General features: G+C 50.5%; 2 protein-coding genes across 10 annotated transcripts in view; one reads left to right on the top strand and one right to left on the bottom strand.

Moving 5' to 3' along the window:
• The window catches only part of PCSK7 (proprotein convertase subtilisin/kexin type 7), a 28415-nt gene extending 17478 nt beyond the window's left edge, over window positions 1-10937 (bottom strand). For 5 of the 6 annotated variants that reach the window (XM_025266837.3, XM_006044727.4, XM_025266838.3 and 2 more), the window contains exons 1-8: window positions 10802-10937; window positions 8934-9055; window positions 7980-8459; window positions 6853-6987; window positions 5867-6032; window positions 4399-4489; window positions 3468-3522; window positions 2904-3042 (exon numbers count right to left, since the gene is read on the bottom strand). In XM_025266837.3, coding sequence (XP_025122622.1) covers window positions 2904-3042; window positions 3468-3522; window positions 4399-4489; window positions 5867-6032; window positions 6853-6987; window positions 7980-8447 — 1054 coding nt within the window. In that variant the 5' untranslated portion in view covers window positions 8448-8459; window positions 8934-9055; window positions 10802-10937. The remainder of the gene's footprint in view (window positions 1-2903; window positions 3043-3467; window positions 3523-4398; window positions 4490-5866; window positions 6033-6852; window positions 6988-7979; window positions 8460-8933; window positions 9056-10801) is intronic. The other variant, XM_044929715.2, reaches the window with a different exon arrangement.
• Window positions 10938-10965: 28 nt separating this feature from the next.
• The window catches only part of RNF214 (ring finger protein 214), a 50287-nt gene continuing 41633 nt past the window's right edge, over window positions 10966-19619 (top strand). Inside the window, exons 1-4 of one of the 4 annotated variants that reach the window (XM_044929716.2) lie at window positions 10966-11130; window positions 13150-13265; window positions 15538-16048; window positions 16763-16822. In XM_044929716.2, coding sequence (XP_044785651.1) covers window positions 11104-11130; window positions 13150-13265; window positions 15538-16048; window positions 16763-16822 — 714 coding nt within the window. In that variant the 5' untranslated portion in view covers window positions 10966-11103. Of the gene's footprint in view, window positions 11131-11333; window positions 11603-13149; window positions 13266-15537; window positions 16049-16762; window positions 16823-19619 lie in introns of those variants that run through there. The other 3 variants (XM_025266839.3, XM_025266840.3, XM_025266841.3) reach the window with 3 other exon arrangements.

Here is a 19619-nt window from a genome sequence, read left to right as displayed (position 1 = left end):
CCACACACAGATACACGGCCCCTCACCCCTGAGTCACACCCAGATACACGGCCCCTCACCCCTGAGTGACACACACCCAGACACACGGTCCCTTCACCCCTGAGTGATACACACCCAGACACACAGCCCCTCACCCCTGAGTGACAAACACCCAGACACACGGTCCCTTCACCTCTGAGTGACACACACCCAGACACATGGTCCCTTCACCCCTGAGTGACACAACCCACATACACGGTCCCCTCACACTTGAGTGACATGCACCCAGAAACACGGTCCCCTCACCCGTGAGTGACACACACCCAGACACACTGTCCCCTCACCCCTGAGTGACAAACACCCAGACACACAGTCTCTTCACCTCTGAGTGACACACACCCAGACACATGGCCCCTCACCCCTGAGTGACACACACCCAGACACACAATCCCTTCACCCATGAGTGACACACACACACACACAGTCCCTTCAGCTCAAGTGACACACATACACATCCAGATACATGGTCCCCTCACCCCTAAGTGACACAACCCACATACATGGTCCCCTCACCCCTGAGTGACACGCACCCAGATATATGGCCCCCTCACCCCTGAGTGACACACACCCACACACACGGTCCCCTCACCCCTGAGTGACACACACCCAGACACACGGCCCCTCACCCCTGAGTGACACACACTAAGACACACAGTCCCTTCACCCCTGAGTGACACACACCCAGACACACAGCCCCTCACCCCTGAGTGACACGGACCCAGATACACGGCCCCTCACCCCTGAGTGACACACACACACACACACACAGTCCCTTCAGCTCAAGTGACACACACACACATCCAGATACATGGTCCCCTCACCCCTGAGTGACACACATCCAGACACACGGTCCCTTCACCCCTGACACACACTCAGACACATGGTCCCTTCACCCCTGACACACACTCAGACACATGGTCCCTTCACCCCTGAGTGACACACACCCAGATACACGGCCCCTCACCACTGAGTGACACACACCCAGACACACGGTACCTTCACCCCTGAGTAACACACACCCAGACACATGGTCCCTTCACCCCCGAGTGACACGCACCCAGATACACGGTCCCTTCACCCCTGACACACACCCAGACACATAGTCCCTTCACCCTGAGTAACACACACCCAGACACACGGTCCCTTCACCCGAGTAACACACACCCAGACACATGGTCCCTTCACCCCTGAGTGACACGCACCCAGACACACGGTCCCTTCACCCTGAGTAACACACACCCAGACATGGTCCCTTCACCCCTGACACACACCCAGACACACAAATACACGGCCCCTCACCCCTGAGTCACACCCAGATACACGGCCCCTCACCCCTGAGTGACACACACCCAGATACACGGCCCCTCACCCCTGAGTGACACACACCCAGACACACGGCCCCTCACCCCTTAGTGTCACACACCCAGACACATGGTCCCCTCACCCCTGAGTGACACACACCCAGACACACAGCCCCTCACCCCTGAGTGAGAAACACCCAGACACACGGTCCCTTCACCTCTGAGTGACACACACCCAGACATATGGTCCCTTCACCCCTGAGTGACACACACCCAGATAGACGGCTCCTCAACCCTGAGTGACACACACCCAGACACACGGTCCCTTCACCCCTGAGTGACACACACCCAGATACACAGCCCCTCACCCGAGTGACACACACCCAGACACACGGTCCCTTCACCCTGAGTAACACACACCCAGACACACGGTCCCTTCACCCCTGAGTAACACACACCCAGATACATGGTCCCTTCACCCCTGAGTGACACACATACACACAGTCCCTTCAGCTCGAGTGACACACACACACACACATCCAGATACATGGTCCCCTCACCCCTGAGTGACACACACCCAGACACAAGATCCCTTCACCCCTGAGTGACACACACCCAGATACACGGTCCCTTCACCCCTGAGTAACACACACCCAGATACATGGTCCCTTCACCCCTAAGTGACACACATACACACAGTCCCTTCAGCTCGAGTGACACACACACACATCCAGATACATGGTCCCCTCACCCCTGAGTGACACGCACCCAGACACATGGTCCCTTCACCCCTAAGTGACATACATACACACAGTCCCTTCAGCTCGAGTGACACACACACACATCCAGATACATGGTCCCCCCACCCCTGAGTGACACACACATACACACACTGACATACTTGGTCCCCTCACACACACACATCCAGACACATGGTCCCTTTACTCTTGAGTGACAGACACATATGCACACTGAGATACATGGTCCCCTCACCCCTGACACACACACACACACACCCAGATACACGGTCCCTTCACCCCTGAGTGACACACACTGAGATACATGGTCCCTTCACCTCTGACACACACACTCCCCCCAGATATACAGTCCCTTTATCCCTGAGTGACACACACACAACCAGATATAGTCCCTTCACCCCTGAGTGACATACCACACACTCACTGAGATACATGGTCCCGTCAACCCTCACACATACCCAGATATACAGTCCCTTCACCCTTGACACACACATACACACACACTGAAATACATGGTCCCCTCACCTCTCACCCCCCCCCCCCACACACACCCCCAGATATACAGTCCCTTTACCCCTGAGTCAGTCACACACACACACACACACACACCCACCCGGATACACAGTCTCTTCACCCTGAGTGACACACCACACACACACTGAGATACATGGTCCAGTCACCTCTAAGTGACACACACCCCCCCAGATACAAGTCTCCTCACTGCTGAGTCTCTCTTTCTTTCTCTCTTACACACACACACACGCGCGTAAGCACCCGTGCGCTGTGGGACCACTGGGCCCCCTACCTATGGTGACGGTGTAGATGGAGTTGGCGTAGCCATCGTAGTTGCAGTTGTCGTTGTGCTGGCCCCCATTGCCACTGGCCACCACAAAGATGCTCCCAAAGCCCTGGCGGCCAGCGATCACCCCGTGCTGCAAGGCAGCCTGAGGAGCACAACACCCAGGTCAGCTGAGGAACTCACAGGAAGACCCCACCTACCACGCCACTTGCCCTCCTATCCCCTTCTAGAAGGAAAACAAAAAACCCCAAGGGCATTGGACAAGGGAGAAAGAGACTTAAAGATGGACTTAAGAGGGTAAGGGGGCTATTAGTGGAACAACTGCTTGATGGATGTGCTCTGCTTATCAGAGAAGGTGGGGCCAGAAATGCGGAGCTGAGCACAAAATCAGAGCAAAGCACTGCTCCATTCTAAGAATGTCCCCCTCACCCCTTCACCCCAGGGCAGGAGTGCTGTTCCCAAAGGAGTGGTCGGGGCTACAAGGCAGGTCTGGGGGCAGGCGGGAGCAGTTCCAGGAATGGGATGACGAGGGTGAACTTGGTCCCCAAGGTCTCCATGGTTCCCAGCTACCTTGCCCAGCTGGTGGGGGCCATCCACTGTCTTCCCGTCATCGTCTGGTCCCCAGCTGTGGAGAGACACCCAGTGGGAAGAGCCAGGGCCAGGCCGTGGCTACCCACCCAGCCCAGCCTCGGCGGGCCATCCCTCTGCCCCACGCTTCCCCTCCTCCCAAGGGCTCCAGCCCAGGACTCGCGTGATGAAAGGACGTAAGAGTCCAGCCCTCACTCCAAAATGGAAAACAGAAGGACGTGCTAACATTCTTGTCCTTGGAAACTTTCCGAGTTCAGGACTACTCTAACCTGCTCCTAAAAACCCCTTTTCAGGTCGCCAGGGAGTACAGAGTGGTGGAAAGGGATGAGAGGCTACCCCTTCTCCACCAAAGAAGCTAATTCTAGGCCTGATGGCAGAGCACCTGCGAAGGAAGTAGACAACCTGTGTAAGGTGTCTAGGAGTTCTCTGTCCTTTCTCTACATGTGGTGGACGTTGTGTATCTACAGGAGATACTGGCTGGGGAAGAACAGGCTGCCGTCGATGCGGCGCCAGCAGCCCAACCTCAGCTCCTGCTTATCAGCCACCCCCTTCCTGCCAGATCCACAACCTGGAGCTGCCAGTGTGTCCCTGGGTGGGGGCAGAGGGGCTTTGCACTGGGTATTCAGCCCAGTTGTGGTAAGACGGGAATCCTAAATTTCTTCCAGAGCATTACGAGTTTATTAAATAAACTCAAGGTGGGATGGAATACTCCTTGTGTGGCAACCTGATCACTGGGGTGACTTGGGGCTTAAGATGGAGAACCCAGAAGCTGGGGGTCTGGAGAAATGAGGGCAGTGGACTTACAGGTTGTACCCCATGGGAGAGCCCCCACACACACCGCTGTTCTCTGGTGGGGGCTTCGCCCGCTGCCCCCGCCTCTGGCCCCTTCACCTTGCTCCTGGCTGCACCTCACCTGCAGCTGTAGATGTCGTTGATCTGGTAGTGTTTATTGAACGCCACAGCCTCCATGCTGTCTGTCAGGGGTCCATCCAGTACCCGGATACCTAGGCAGTGTAGGACATACCAGCTCCTCAATATGCTGGTCTCCTCGATGGGGAGCCGGGTTTGTGGGGGCCCCCTGTGGAGACTTACTTTTCTAAGCGCTCTTGGATCTTTTGAACCTTTATACCATGTGCATGTACCTGGCCAGAAATATTTTCTAATGTAATGCTAAATCTTAGACTTGACGGATCCTGGGGTCTGGTGGGCAGAGGCATAGGCTAAAAGGTAGGGAATCCAAAGTTCCCTTTTTTCATGCATCCTCTATCTCATAAAACACTGCAGCGATGCCTGACACAGATGGTATTCAACAGATGGTTCTCAGCCCATTGCTCCTCCCATGGACGTCTAGTCTCACCTTCTAAGATGGGGTGGTCACATCCTGGTGGAGCTCTCAGAAGGGACCTGGGCTCCCTCCGTCTGTAGTCTCATTTACAGAGAGGGCTGCTGACCCCTGCTGGACTATAGGAGGAATGCAGCCACTCTGTTCCAGCCTCGTAAATGCAGGCTCCAAGCGTTTATGAGAAATCACCAGGAAGGCTTCTGCATCCATTCCCTTCACCCTCTGCCTTGAAGGACAAAGACAGAGAGGCCGAGGAGCCATAGAACCACCCCAGTATGGGCCAGGGCCACTCAGCTCTCTTGAAAGGATGGGAAGCAGACAGTGACCATCAGCAGGGGCGGGAGCTAGAGAGCTGGGAGAAGGGAGAGGGGCCTCCACAGACACACGGGATCAAAAAAGAAGGGGAGATGAGGAGGCCATTGGTAAACCATGAAAATACAATATCATGGATAAGTAAAAGGAGCTATCATTACAATGAGCTGAGCACTGATGGGGCATAACTATGATCAGGAAAAGGGAAGCGGAGTCTGAGCAGGTGGCCCTGGGCCTCCATCTCTCATCCACCTCATTTTCACGTTCTTAGCTGTTTTATATAGTCGTGCGTGCTCAGTCGTGTCCGACTCTTTGTGACCCCACGGACCATGCCAGGGTCCTCTGTCCATGGAATTTTCTAGGCAAAAATACTGGAGTGGGTTGCCATTTTCTACTCCAGGGGATCTTCCTGATCCAGGGATTAAACCCACATCTCTTGTGTCTCTTACATTGATTGACAAGCGAATTCTTTACCACTGAGCCACCGGGGAAGCCCTTTTTGAAGTGGGGTTTGCTGCTAAAAACATGTTAGAAACACCAAAGCACTGAGAAAAAATCAATGAGCCAATCTGTCCTGCAGACACCTATTTATAAGTGTACCCTTTGCTTTCTGCTGTGTGTTGAAGGGGAAATAAAGTCGTGTTGGAATTCAAGGAGGAGGGACAGAGGATGAAGACAGCAGTCACAGCAGGGGGCGGGGGGTGTACCGAGGCTGGACTGGAGGTACCTGCTATGCGGCTCCCGAATGCTACTCCCACCGCACAGAAGCTGTTGTTGGGCACGGCAGCAATCTCGCCCGCGCACCGTGTGCCGTGGTGGTTGCCATTCTCCAAGTCCGGGTGGGGCATGGGGTCAGGGTCATTAGAGTTGAGGTCATAGCTGCCCTCAGGGCTCTGAAACATGGCAGGGGAGGAGGGGGGTAGATGCGGTCACTCACTGGTTCCAACCGGTCAGCTCTTGGAGCTCAGGGAGAGAGAATTGGGGGTTTGGGGCTCTGAGCCAACACTGCGGGCCCATCTCTGCCAGCCACACAGGCGGCATAAGGACAGGACACCTAGGGCAAAGCTGAGAAGTGCTGCATGCTGTGCTGTGCTGTGCCAAGTTGCTTCAGTCGTGCCCAACTCTTTGCGACCCCATGGACTGTGGCCTGCCAGGTTCCTCTGTCCATGGGATTCTCCAGGCGAGAATACTGGAGGAGTTTGCCACTTCCTTCTCCAGGGGATCTTCCTGACCCGGGGACTGAACTTGAGTCTGTTGGGCCTCCTGCATTGGCAGGCAGGCTCTGTAGCAACAGAAGTGCTATAGCTCTAGGCAAACTTCTCTCTTGGCCAATATTATAGAAATATGCCCAGGAGCTGCTTCCAGGGTAAGCCTGGGATAAAAGAGGCTTCCGGCTACTTAAAGGGCAGGCTTTACAGAGGGGGAGGCACTGGGACTTGAGTGGAAAGGGAATTTGCCTAGGGCTACTCCTTACTTCCCAGGGCAGGGAGTGGCAGCAGGATCCAGGAAGTATCTCTCTGCTGAGCTGGAGCCTGTGATCTAGCTGCCAGGCACAAGGCTGCCTGGGGGAGAGGAGCAGATGAAGAGCAGCATCCTACCTCCCAGGTCCTTCTCTCTGGCCCAGTGAGAGGTCACTGGGAAAGGGAACAGGCCTGAGGCAACATCAAGAATCAGGTAAGGCCAGGGGGCGGGACTGACTCCAGGGCCACTCACGTAGTTGGGGGCGATGTCCTGGATGGTGTGCTCCACGCCGTCGTCCACGACCACCACGGTCACCCCGCGTCCGGTGACATTGCGCTCCCAGACACCCGTCACATTGATGTCCCTGCCGGGGCTCCGCCGGTTATTCTGGGGGAGAGACGGGGTCAGGAACTGCTCTCTGAGCCTTGGGAGTCCAGTGATGCACAGCACAGCCCATAGGAAGACAAGTATAGCGAGCAGCCCCTTCGCGCTCTTGGCCTGTCAGGGGGCCAGAGAGAGGGGTGGACAAACAGGGGTAGGTGGGGACGGAGCCAAGGAGGGAACCTGTGAGAGCTCTGCCACAGCCCAGGTGTCCAGTAAAGCTTGGCATCACTCATGGGCAACAAGGGTGAAACAGTGACTAGGGTTAAGGGCTGGGTATTAATATGCCGTATGATATACATTGGGACTTCCCAGGTGGCATTAGTGGTAAAGAACCTGCCTGCTAATGCAGCAGACATAAGAGACACAGGTTCAATCCCTAGGTTGGGAAAATCCCCTGGAGGAGGGCATGGCAACCCACTCCAGTATTCTTGCCTGCAGAATCCCATGGACAGAGGAGCCTGGTGGCTACAGTCCATGGGGTCACAGAGTAGGATGTGAGTGAAGCGACTTAGTATCCACTGCATGCATGACATACATTATAATAACATTGTATAATATAACATTACTAGCTAATCCCTGCACAGGCATGATATACATTATATTCACATTGTATAATATAATGTCACTAGCTAACTCTTGTAAAGTGTTTCCCATGTGTCCAGCACACCTACATTAGTTCACTTAACTATAACCATTGCCCTCTCCATTAACAGAGAGGTTAAACAGTGCACCCAAAGGCACAGGCTAGTCAGTGGCAGGCAGCCCAGGCGGCCTGGCCCCAGCACCCGCGCTGGGCACTGCAGTCCTCTGGCTCTCTGGGAGTGAGCACAGGGCACGTGGAGCCCAAGGATGAAGCCTATCATCAAAGCCCACGGAAACGTCTTCTCAAGCAAAGGATGGGAGGCCCCTGAAGAGTTAACACAGACAAATGCCCACAAGCACCGGGTACCCCTGCCCTGGCTGTCTGAAGCTGGAAGCGGCAGGGCTGGACTCACCAGGTGCCACTGCTGCGGGTACTTGGGGTCATTGAAGTGGACACCACGCTTGGTCCGCTTGAGCAGCCTCTGTTCTGAGTGCCAGCGCACAGCTTCGTGCCTGGCCAGCACGGCCTCCACCTGCTGCCGGACGGCCTTGACCTGCCGGGCCTGGCGATGCCCCGCTGGCTGGACCAAGAGGTAGTGCCCCTGGAGCTCCCCGATGCGCCCTGCGTTCATCAGCCCCGTCGCCTGGGCCAGAGCATCTGCCCACCGTTCCAGCAACTCCTCTGCTCCCTCGCCTTCCGGACCATCCAGACGCACTGCCCAGCTTAGCCCCCTGGGGCCCTGGGCCCCGGGCCCACCTGCCCCCACCAGGCCCATAACCCAGGGAAGCAGTAGGAAGAGCCCAGCTAACTCCAGCCAGAGGCCCGTGGGCAGGCCCAGGGGGGCATCTGAGTGTGGCACTTTCTGCCTCCCTTTCGGCATCAGAGCAGTAGGCTGCGGACAAAGAGAAGGACATCAGAGGTAAGACAGCTGATAACAGCAGGACTCTCAGGAGGCGACCGAGCACCAAGGTACCATACCCGGAGACTCCTAACCCATGCCTTTTAAATCATTAAACGTGTGATCTTCTCTTTTAATTCACATTGATCTCTGACCAACAGGGATAAGCCCCTGGGGGGAGTGGGGGGCCAGAAGTAAGCCTAGTGGGTCCCTCAATGGCATGATTGTCACGAGACAATCAAGCAGGAGGTCCAGGTGCTAACAGGTACCACACTGCTCTTCCCCACTGTTGCCATCTTGAGCTCAGAAGTCCTATCGCTCCTGCCAATTCCTGGCAGCTCCATGATTGTTCTTTAGAAGAGACCCTCCTCCCTTCTTCAGAGGGGACAGAAATCTTCCCCCAGGTGACTTCTCAGACCCATCCGTGGTCTTGAGGGCTAACTTCCCACAGTGGGGCCCCATTCCCACCTGGACTCAGAGTGAGGCTGAGCTCCTGGTCTGGTTAACCACCTCACGCTCATTTTGTGCAAATGGAGAAAAGGCATTCCTTCTGCTGTGAGTAGCGGTGACTCCCAGCACAGACCGCAGACCTGTACACCCCAAGAAAACAAGAAATGGTGTCCTCCCAAACCCAGTGGAGCAAGCAGAGGCTAGCCAGGAACCCTGGGATCTGTGACCAAAGAAACTGCTAATGATCACTTGCGGGAATCTCAAATAGGTCACAGACTGGAACAAAAGTGGTATAGTAAGGCCAGATGGGTACAAAACCCAAAAACCCTACTTCTCATCCCATCAGGCCATCCTCTTCTTTTTTTTCCTAGATGCTGAGAGGAGGGCTTGAACTCTTACTCAAAACTTCTCTTGAAAAAGTAGATAAGGGACTTCCCTCCTGGTCCACTGGCTAAGACTCTGTGCTCCCAATGCAGAGGGCCTGGGTTCGATCCCTGGTCAGGGAACTGATTCCACGAGCAGCAACTAAAGATCCGGCATGCCACAGCTAAGACCCCGTGCAGCCAAAATAAATAATAGATAACTAAATTTTTTTTTTAAAAAAAGAACAAAAAAGTAGGTAGGACTGCTTCTTTAGAAGTCTGGGTAGTAGCTCACTTCCTGATTTGTGTACCTGTGAAGGACGCCAGGGGAAATAAGAGTAGGAGGAGGCGGGGGGGGGGGGGGGGGGGGAAATGGGGAAAAGCTCAGAATGCAAACAAAACTGAACAGGAATAAGAGGCAAGTGGGTGGGGTGGGGACTGGAAAGCACCACTGCAGGGCTTCCCTTAGTCGCTAGCTCAGCAAGTTGTCTGTGAAGTTTTCTAAACCTGGGACTGCCACCCGTGGCTTGACAGAAGGGCCAAATTAGTGGGCAAATGTGGGGACAGGGACAGGTGACTGGGCCGTGGGACAAGTGTGTCCCTACTGGTGGCTGAGCTCCTTCAGAAGCATCTGCTCTCTAGTGGGCTGGGGGGCAGGGGGTCACCTTGAGGCAGGGCTTAGGACCCGCACACGTACCCAAGTGGATCAGTCTGAAAATATGGGTATTGTACACAAGTCTCTTTGGAAAGGGAGAAGGGAACCTCCGCCACCTAACATTTCCTTCCCCAGATCCACATATCTCCTTCTCTCTTAGGTTCCCAGGAAAATACCTCCCTGCCCGACGGCACCCTACACTGTCCCAAGACACTCAGGTGTCCTTCCCTGTCTGCAGGCCTTACTGAAGCAAAAGAAAATTCTTGTGAGGTAAGTTGATAGCGACCCAGCTGGGCAAGGCTCCTTCCGTCTCAGAGGAGCCCACAGATTTCAGGAAGACAGGAGAAACCTGACCACCACATCCTCCAGTCCTTCTGGCAGGGCAGGACTTGACCCCGCAGCTCACCTCCACCCTCGGCTTTTGGGAAAGGAACCTTAGCTATCATCTGAAAGCAGATCTCAACTTCGCCCCAACTAACTAGGCGTGTCTCTACAGCTCTTAGGTGCCAAGGAGGGCAGCCCGAGTCCAAGATTCCTGTTCCCAAGAGGCTGTCTTCCTCCTCCTTCTCTTCGGAACCTCGCAACCTCTACAACCTGTTCCTAGAAATCAGGCTGCCTGCCAGAGGTCAGTTTCATCGACCGCTGGCCTCCAATGCCCGGTGCAAAGGGCCTCCTTCTCCTCAGAGGACCCGCACGATCTTGGAATCCTGGACGCCGTGGCCCCTTCTCCCTGGGCTCGCGCACGCGGGGAATGAAGGCACCCTCTGGGCAGCTCGCTCATCCTCAGACAGCGGCTGCAGCCGCCCCCACCCCCAGTTCTAGAGCACCCGGACCTCCAATGCCCCGCCCCCACCGAGTTCCCAACTCACCGGCCCGGCCGCCGCCGCCGCCGCCGCCCGCCTGCGGAAACTCGCGGCTCCGCGGGAGCCCGAGAAGCCGGTGACAGCAGCATCACTTCCGCCCGGCGGCGCAGCCAATCAGCGGCGGGCCCCCGGCCGGGCCGAGTGAGCGGCCAGGAGCCGCCGGCGACATTGTGGGGGCGCGGGGGGCGGGGCGGCTCCTCCGGGCGTCCTCCGCTGAGGAAGCAGCGTGTGCGGCGGCTGGCCCACCGCCCCGCGTCCTCGGGGCACCTGCAGAAGCTACCTTCTCCATAAGGCCGGTCCTCTCCCTCATGGCGTCCTCTGGACAAGGCATCTCGGTTGAGACCTTTAAAACAACACTTGTTCCTCTTCTCTCTCTGACAGCCATGACCCTGACTCTTGCCTGATAACCTTCCTAGAGAGGGGTTCTCCCTCCGCCAGGTCTCAAGTCCTTCTCGCGGTCGCCATCTCTCAAGTCCCTGCGCCCGGGCGGAATCCACTAGCATCTTAGCGCGAGGGACGGTTTCCGCCAAGTCCGTGTCCCCCGGTCCCCCACCCTCGGCCCCGACCGCGCCGACTCCGGCCGCCAGGGGGCGCCATCTGCGGCGGCGCCGGTGCTACCGCCGCCTCTCCTCTCCGGGGCCGAGCCTCGCCCCCCGCCGCTCGTGCCGCCGGAAGTGGGAGGTGTCGCGCGCGCGGGCCGGCGCTCGACCCCTCCCCCCCAGGTTCGGCCGCCCCCTCCCCCCCGCTCCGCCCGCTCAGGTGCGTCCCGTCCCTCCCCCGTTCGCTCCCGGGGGCGCGACGCGGGAGGTGTGTGCGGGGCGGGCGCGCGGGCGAGGGGCTGCGGCGCGAGGGGCGGGGGTCGAGGCTGCGGTGGGGGGCGGGGGTGTGTGTGTGGAGGGAGTCGCGGGGACGGGCATGGGGGTCCCGGCCTAGAAGTGGGACGGGAGGTTGGCAGCCTGACCGGGGGGCCGAGGGCAAGGTGCGAAGGGGGCTCTGGCCGGAGGGATCGGCCGGCAGGGCCAGCCCCGCTGTGGAGGGCGGCCAGGACCACTCGGCGTCGCTTCCCCCCATTGTCCCTTTCGCGACCGTCCCCGGATCTCCCCCGATGACCCGTCGCTCTCGGCTTCGCAGTCTGATCGCCGCCGGGTTGCGGTGCGAGGCTCCACTTGGCCTCTTCGACCTAACGCCCCCCGCCGCGGCCGCAGCCTCCTACCAGATGTCCCCGTCCCCCTCCCCTCTGCGGCTCTCAGCCACCGAGTTACACGTAGGACCCGTGATCTGTGGTTTTGTTGACCGGGCGCCGGGAACTCCCGGCCCGGGCTCCGATGGGGCAGGACGTTTTGCACCTGTGAGAACAGTAATGGCGATCTGGGGCCCGTTTTTCTCCTGGGAGTCTCGTATGATGGGGAAAACTGAGGCACAGGGGGACGATAGCCTGGGACTTAAGTGTTGACACAGGCCAGCCTCCATGCCTGCCCTATGCTTTCTTCGCGGGTCAGGGATGTACCTGGGATGCTATTAAAATAAAAACGAGATTTAAGCTAACCTTATGTTACACTCCCTCCTCCCATATTCTTTTTTATCTTTTCACCATAGAAGGCCATGAATTTGTCCTGTAACATAAAGGATGACCTTTTGATCTAAAAAAGGCCCCTGTCCCACTTCCCTTACTTGGATTACTGTTTTTCAGCTTCTCATTTTCATGCTGGAGTAACTGAGATTCTCATACTCTTTTGCACCTCCAGTAACTCTGAAGAGTGTACTTTCCGCAGTCAGTGGTTGTCAAACTTTTCCCATCTGTGGGGAACACAGAGTAAAAGATACTTGGATTGCCCAATTAAATACTATTTTTTCTCTCCCACAAGAATACTTCCAGAAAACGTATATTAATGGAGAATGCTTTTAATGTGACAGGCATAACGTGATTTTAAAACATACGATACCATTGATATTAGGCCCCAAATCACATCTTTTGTAAATGATATTAAGCAAGGTAGGTATGTGGATCATTTGGAGGATTTTCACAGTCTGTGAGACTGCATTTCTCCTAAACTGAAAAAGCTTTTCACAGGCTTATATAGTGTTGTTTACACACACATATATATGTGTGTGTAATATATGTAATGATATATATAATGATGTTTGAGGATTGATGTCCCTTGGGGCCTATTGCATGCCATGGCTCTTTTTATATCCTATTGAGGAATACTCTGAAGTATTTTCTCCTGGAGCCCAGCTTTTTCTTTGTGTTTCTTTCCTGATATGATTCTGCTGTATGGACATTCTGATGGGGAAAGATACATTTGTTTTGAAGTCTTGGAACTTGTAGCTGTAATTTGTTTCTGAATGTGCAGAGCACGATGGCAGCATCTGAGGTAGCTGGTGTGGTGGCCACTGCTCCCAATCCTCCGGAATCCTCTTCTAGTGTCTGTGCTTCCAAACCAGACGAAGGTCCCCCAGATGGTCTAAGGTAACGTGTGGACCCCTGACCGGGTAGATTTTGTTTGGGTGAGGGGCTTTGGAGATGGGCTTCTTACAGAAGTGTAGTTGGTCTTTCCCCTTTTTGGCTCTAGAGGCATTGCCCTCGATGAAGCTTTTTTAAAAGTAGGGACTGTCGGATCTATATTTGTATATTTGGTACCCCTCACAGTATCCGACACTCAGCAGGCATGCTAATTGTTTGTTGAGTAAATAGATTAGAATACAGCTGGTCAAACTTATTTGAAAATGCAAATATTTCCCAACTTCTCCTACATGGACTGTTTATTTAACTATATGTTTATATATTGTACCTGTATATTGTGTGTGTATATATATATATATATACACACACACACTTAGTATATATGTATGCTTTGTATATGTATATGTACATGGATCTACATTTGTATCTATAGATAAATAGATAGCTTTGTTAGTATGACTTACTACTTCATGTGTGTAGTTTGCCTTCCATCTAAACTCTTTGAAGACTGGAATGATGATTAACCAGCCTTGCATTTTATAGTGATTAAACCATTGTTATGTATAATGTTGTACTAGGTTGGCTACTTCAACACTTTTGTAGAGTACATAGGACCTAATGCAATAGATAACAGTGTCCTGGCAGCTCTGCATGTGTTAATACATTTAATTCTCCTAACAATCCCAGGAGGTAGGTGCTAATACTATTATTCCCATTAACAGGTGAGAAAACTAAGACAGAGAGACGTTAATAACTTGCCCAAGGTTACCATGCTGTGTTGGAGTCAGGATTTAAACTCAAGCTTGTCTGACTCCAGTGTACTTAATAAATAGCTATTTAAATGAAGAAGAGCAGTTTGTTAGTGGGTAATGGGGACAGGAGTTAAGTAAAACCTCACCATGAACTCGCATCTTCATTTTATAAATAGTGCACTTCACTGGTGGTCCAGTGGTTAATAAGACTCTGCCCTTCCAATGCAGGGGGCATGGTTTCAATCCCTGGTCCCACATGCTGCATGGTGCAGCTTAAAAAAAACAAACAAACAGGCACATACTACTAGTAATAATAATAGCAGCCAAGGTTTATTGAGTGTTTACTGTATGCCAGAACTAAACACTTCAGATGCTTTATCTCATGTAATCCTCACAATAATCCCTATTAGGTAGGTAATATTATTTCTGTTTTACAAATGGAGTTAAATAACTTGCCCAGAGTTAAACCACTAGTAAATAGCAGTCAGGATTCACGCCTAGTTACTGTGTCTGTCCAAATTTATAATTTGTGTCCCCGTAGCCCGCTTGATCCCAGCGAGGAGTCAGCAAAGAGCATTTATAAAGATTTTCATTTTACAAGATGTTCTCTGTTGTTTTATTTTGAACAGTAGGTACTATTTTGTTGTTGTGTTTGTTTGTTTTTGAATTTTCTAGAACAGTAGGTACTTGAGGAAAGAAAGGCATAATGACCTAAAGCCTCAGTCAGTGCTGGTTTGGAGTCCTTAAGGGTATCGGCGGACAGAATCAGTTTTAATTTTTCTAATGGCAAAAGAATTTAATGCATATATAGTCATTATTATTGGGTGAAAGAGTTGTGAATGTTGGATATCCTTATAAATAGATTTTGAAGATCTCTCTTAAAAGCAGTATGTTAATGGTTGTGGCAAATGATAAAAACAGTTTTTCCAGTGTTATACATGTGTCATCTGGGATAAAATTTCTACTGGCAGCTTCAATTTTGGATTCAAAATTGTCTGTACTTCAGGCAACATGAAGTAGTGATGCTGTGCTCTAGAAAGTGGTTGAAGAACCTAAAAAGTGGTTCTGGTCAAAGATCTGTCTAGGGAATTTGAGTGTGAATTATTTTTGTGAAACGAGAGTGGAATAAAAACAGTTTCCAAATTAATATTTTATTTATTAAAAATATTATGTGTAACAAAAGTAGTACATGTACTTAAATGAAATAGTCTAACAGTAGGCTATTTCATTTGCATTCCCCCAAATTATTAAATTTGACACCCCCCAATTTCTGGGTCCCCAGAGTCATTCATGTGTGATATTTATTGTGGACTGTCTCCGGAACCCAGATTCTTCACCACTGTGCTATACTCTGTGTGTGTGTGATCAAAATTACTGAATGGAAGCTAAGTTCCTTTTCATCCTGATAATTTGGAGGGGCTTGTATAGGCCAGTCTTGTTCTTCTAGTGATTGTATTAAAAGTATTATATGTTTCAGCCTCTTTAAGATTGGATGAAGAGTGAAACTTTATCTTCTGTTTTCATAGCCCCAAAGACCCTGCACAGAAGCATAAGAACTCGCCTCTGTCGAGTGTAAGTAACCAAACGATAACCAAGGAGAATAACAGAAATGCCCATTTGGAACACCCAGAGCAGAATCCTGGCTCATCAGCAGGTGACACTTCAGCAGCGCACCGGGCGGTTTTAGGAGAAAACTTGATAGCCACGGCCCTTGGTCTGTCTGGCGGTGGGTCCCAGTCTGATCTGAAGGACGTGGCCAGCACGGCAGGAGAGGAGGGGGACACGTGCCTCCAGGAGAGCCTCCACCCCGCCACTCGGTCTCTTAAGGCAGGGTGCCATACAAAGCAGCTTGCCTCCGGGAATTGTCCTGAAGAGAAGGCCCCACAAGCCTCCATCCTAAAGGAAGGGAGCAGGGACCCAGGCTTGGAGTTCCCACCTGTGGTGCCTCCAGCAAATGGGGTTGAAGGAGTCAGAGTGGATCAGGATGATGATCAGGATAGCTCTTCCCTGAAGCTTTCTCAGAACATTGCTGTCCAGGTCAAGTATCAAGTTTCTACTACTAACATGGAATTCGGGCTTTTAATTTAATTTTTTTTTTTTTTTTGGAGGGCAGGAGATAATTCTTCCTAGTTGGTGGAGAACTGCTCTGTCTCTCTCTCTCTCTTTTTTTACTGGCAACTCTCATACTACTCTCATATGGTGCTCTGTGATAACTTCATTCTGTTGTTACTGATGTTCCATAAGTAACAGCCAGTATCTATCATGGCGACTAGGAACTTCATGACCTACATACAATCGCTTGCACTGAGTAACTGATGAGCATAGGTCATTAGCATTCTTATTTCCCATCTTCGCACTTGCAGGAGGAATCCTTGTCAATTCTCTGACCTACATCTTAAGAAGTACAGTGTCTCCTGCCTTCTAGTGACTGATATGCTTTATCATAGAAAGAAGAATGGGCACAATAAGTTGTAGGGGGGCCAAAATTCTTGTTTCAGCCTTGGGGTTGTCTCTGCATCAGTTGTTGGGTCTCGTTCAGGTTATTTTGTGGGATAAGTGCTTAATGCAGCATGGATGTCAGAGGGCATTTGCCAGAACTATAGTTCTTTTGCTGTGAAGCTGATAAGGAGAAAGAACAAAAAGTTAATTTCTCTGTTACTTGTGACAGATTTCTCAGTGAAAGGGCTATATAATTCTGCCTTTTAAAATGTCTCTGAACAGTTCTGAATGTAATTGTTTCTTTCTTTATAGACTGACTTTAAGACGACTGATTCAGAGGTAAACACAGATCAGGATATTGAAAAGAATCTGGTGAGTAGTTAAACTGTCATTGTTGGTATATGAAACTGTTAACGCGGAAGATCTAGAGTCACATCATCCCAATTGGAAAAGGTGCAGGAATCTCCTTTATAAAATCCCTGACAGATGATCAGCTAACTTCTGCTTGATTACTTCCAGAGATGGGACGCTTACTACTCACAAAGCAACATACTACATTTAGAAAATAGCTCTTACTGTTAGATCTTATTATGGGATGAGAACAGAACCACTAAAGCTTCTTGTTATAGTTCTCTCCTGAGCTACATAGAGTAAATCTAAAATGTTTTACTTGTTAGCCCCCAATATAGTCAAAGTGTTTTTTTTTTTTTTTTTTTTTTTTTAATGCCTTTGCCTCTTACCTCTCAGGTTTGAACCTTTCCAGGTGAAATGTCGCCAGATGTTTTTAATATTCTTCTTTTCTTCATATATTTTTCAGCTTTTCATCATCCTGACTTCTTTTCCACCTCGACAGGTTCCATCTTCTCAATGTTTCTTTTAAAATGTGATCCTGAGAGCTAATGCACAGACAGTATAATTACTCCACAACACAATGGGACCCTTGTTCTCTCTCTCATTCGAGACACCATTTCTTAAGCTGACAGCAGTTTGTTTTGGCCATCTCGTCACACCGTTGAGCTTGCACTCAAACTTCATCATGTCTTTTTCTCATGTATTGTTTAGTTGTGTCTTGTTCTTTTATTCCTAGGTAATTGGTTTTTAAAACTTAGAGAGCTTCACATTTATTTTTGTTAAAGTGGTCCCCTTGATCTGTCCCTGGCATTTTGTGGCAAAAACTTCTCTACCTTGTATGTGTGGGAATATCTGAGCGACTATTTTTAAAAGGAAGGATAATGTGCAGAAAGGCACCCTTGGTTCAGGAAGAGGTCTTTAGGATAAGATATGTTAGTTGAGTGGAAATAAGGAGGAAAATCAGTTAATATTTTGTTGTTTGTTTGTCTTTGAATTTTCTAGAACAGTAGGTACTATTGAGAAAAGAGTATATAAGAGGAAATAAAGAAGATATTTGGCACAAGTCAAAGAAATTGAGGGGCAGATGGAAAAAAGTCACTTATTGGAGTGTGTTAACCACATGAGGCCAATAAAAACTTTTAAATAGAGAGGAGCAACTCAGGAGTTATTTATAACAGGCAAGTAAAAAGAGACCAGAGATGAGAGACCTGATGGCCATGTGCAAGCTGAGAATGAGGCTAGAAGAGAACCTCCAAGGGGAGGAGGAGAAGTTGTCTTTTCTTGAGCACTTACTCTAGGCACTTCACATGTTGTATTTATTTGGCCCCCACAGTAGTAAGGTGGAGTTGGGATATCCCGACTGTATAGCAATTGAAGAGGCCAACTTAAGAAGTTGCAGATAAGCTTTACATCAGTCTGAAACGGGTAGAGACTGGCAAGCCATTGGACTGAAAGAGGCCCAGGGTTGTGGTCTCTTTGGCTGTGTTTTTATACATGGTGATGTGGGCCAGATGCTTTATAAAAGGCAGTGAAACTAGTCAGGTATTAAGCTGGATGGCGATGCAGGAACTTTGCTCTTGTTTTATTTGCTACCCTTTTCATGCACTTGCAGTAATTGCCCACTGCCTGCATTTCAAATTGGGCCTCTGGGCTCTCAGAACCAATTAGCCACCAGTGAAACAAAGCAGCAGTGTGTAACCCTTTGGCTTGGAGAAGAACTGGATCAAGTAGTTTCTCTACACCTCTAAGTCATCAATTTGCACATACTAATAGTATGTCCTTGAAACTTCTTTCTGTTCTTTTTTGCCTATCCTGTGTTATATATAAAGATGCATTATGGACAAAAAAGTTTCTATAAGAAAGTAAAGAGAGAAGAAAAGAAAAGAGTGCTCGTATTTACTAGTTTCATCAGTTGGTTCTTAACATTTTTTTTTCAACCTTTTCTTGGGTTAAGATCTTTCAGAATCTTTTGAAAACTTTGAATTCTCCTCTCAAAAAATTTTGTACACACCTATCCATAGGCCTCAGGTTCAGAAAACCTTTAAAGTTATGATGCTAAGGAGTCATCTGTTTAGGGAGCCTTAGTCACATTTCAGTACCTGGACTAAGGGCTAGCTTATCCCAAAGCTAAAGTCCCATCTTGAGAGCTTCTGATTTGTTTTGTTTTTTGTCATAGGGTGATAAGTTTCCCCCCATTCACTTCTTTTTCTTTTTTTCCCCATTCACTTCTAAAACCTTTCTTTTCTTTGAAAATAGTTATCGTCTAGTGAATGAATTCAGTTTAATGCTCTAAGTTTTACATGGGCTGCTGCTGCTGCTAAGTCGCTTCAGTCGTGTCCGACTCTTAGCGACCCCATGGACTGCAGCCTACCAGGCTCCTCCACCCATGGGATTTTCCAGGCAAGAATACATGGGCTACCTTGTACCAAATGTGTTTAAATTGACCCTCTAAGTTTTAGCGTTCCTTTGAAAGCTAACCATTACTTTTCTTGATTTACTAATGTCAGGGAGGCAGAGCTGAACTGTGGCCCTTAAAAGCTTACTCCTGCTCCTACTTTATGTGAGAACTTGCCAATTTGCCCGATCTGAATCGCAGGTCCCCCAGAGCACTGGTGGGTTTGTCAGTTTTTAGTGCTGATGACCAGTAAGGAATCCAATTTCTGGATGCATTTTGAGTAAATGATCTGTTCTTTGTTTTTGCTCATTCTTCTTCTTCTTAATAGATGATAAAATACCTTATTTCTCTTATACCCTAGAGCAGAGAAATAGTTTATATAAGAATCAGTTAGTAGAGCTCTTAGGCTTTCTAGGCGAGCTG

The sequence above is a fragment of the Bubalus bubalis genome, chromosome 16 (assembly GCF_019923935.1).
Source record: "Bubalus bubalis isolate 160015118507 breed Murrah chromosome 16, NDDB_SH_1, whole genome shotgun sequence".
In the NCBI taxonomy this organism is placed as follows: domain Eukaryota; kingdom Metazoa; phylum Chordata; class Mammalia; order Artiodactyla; family Bovidae; genus Bubalus; species Bubalus bubalis.
This window is presented reverse-complemented; position numbering and strand designations above follow the sequence as displayed.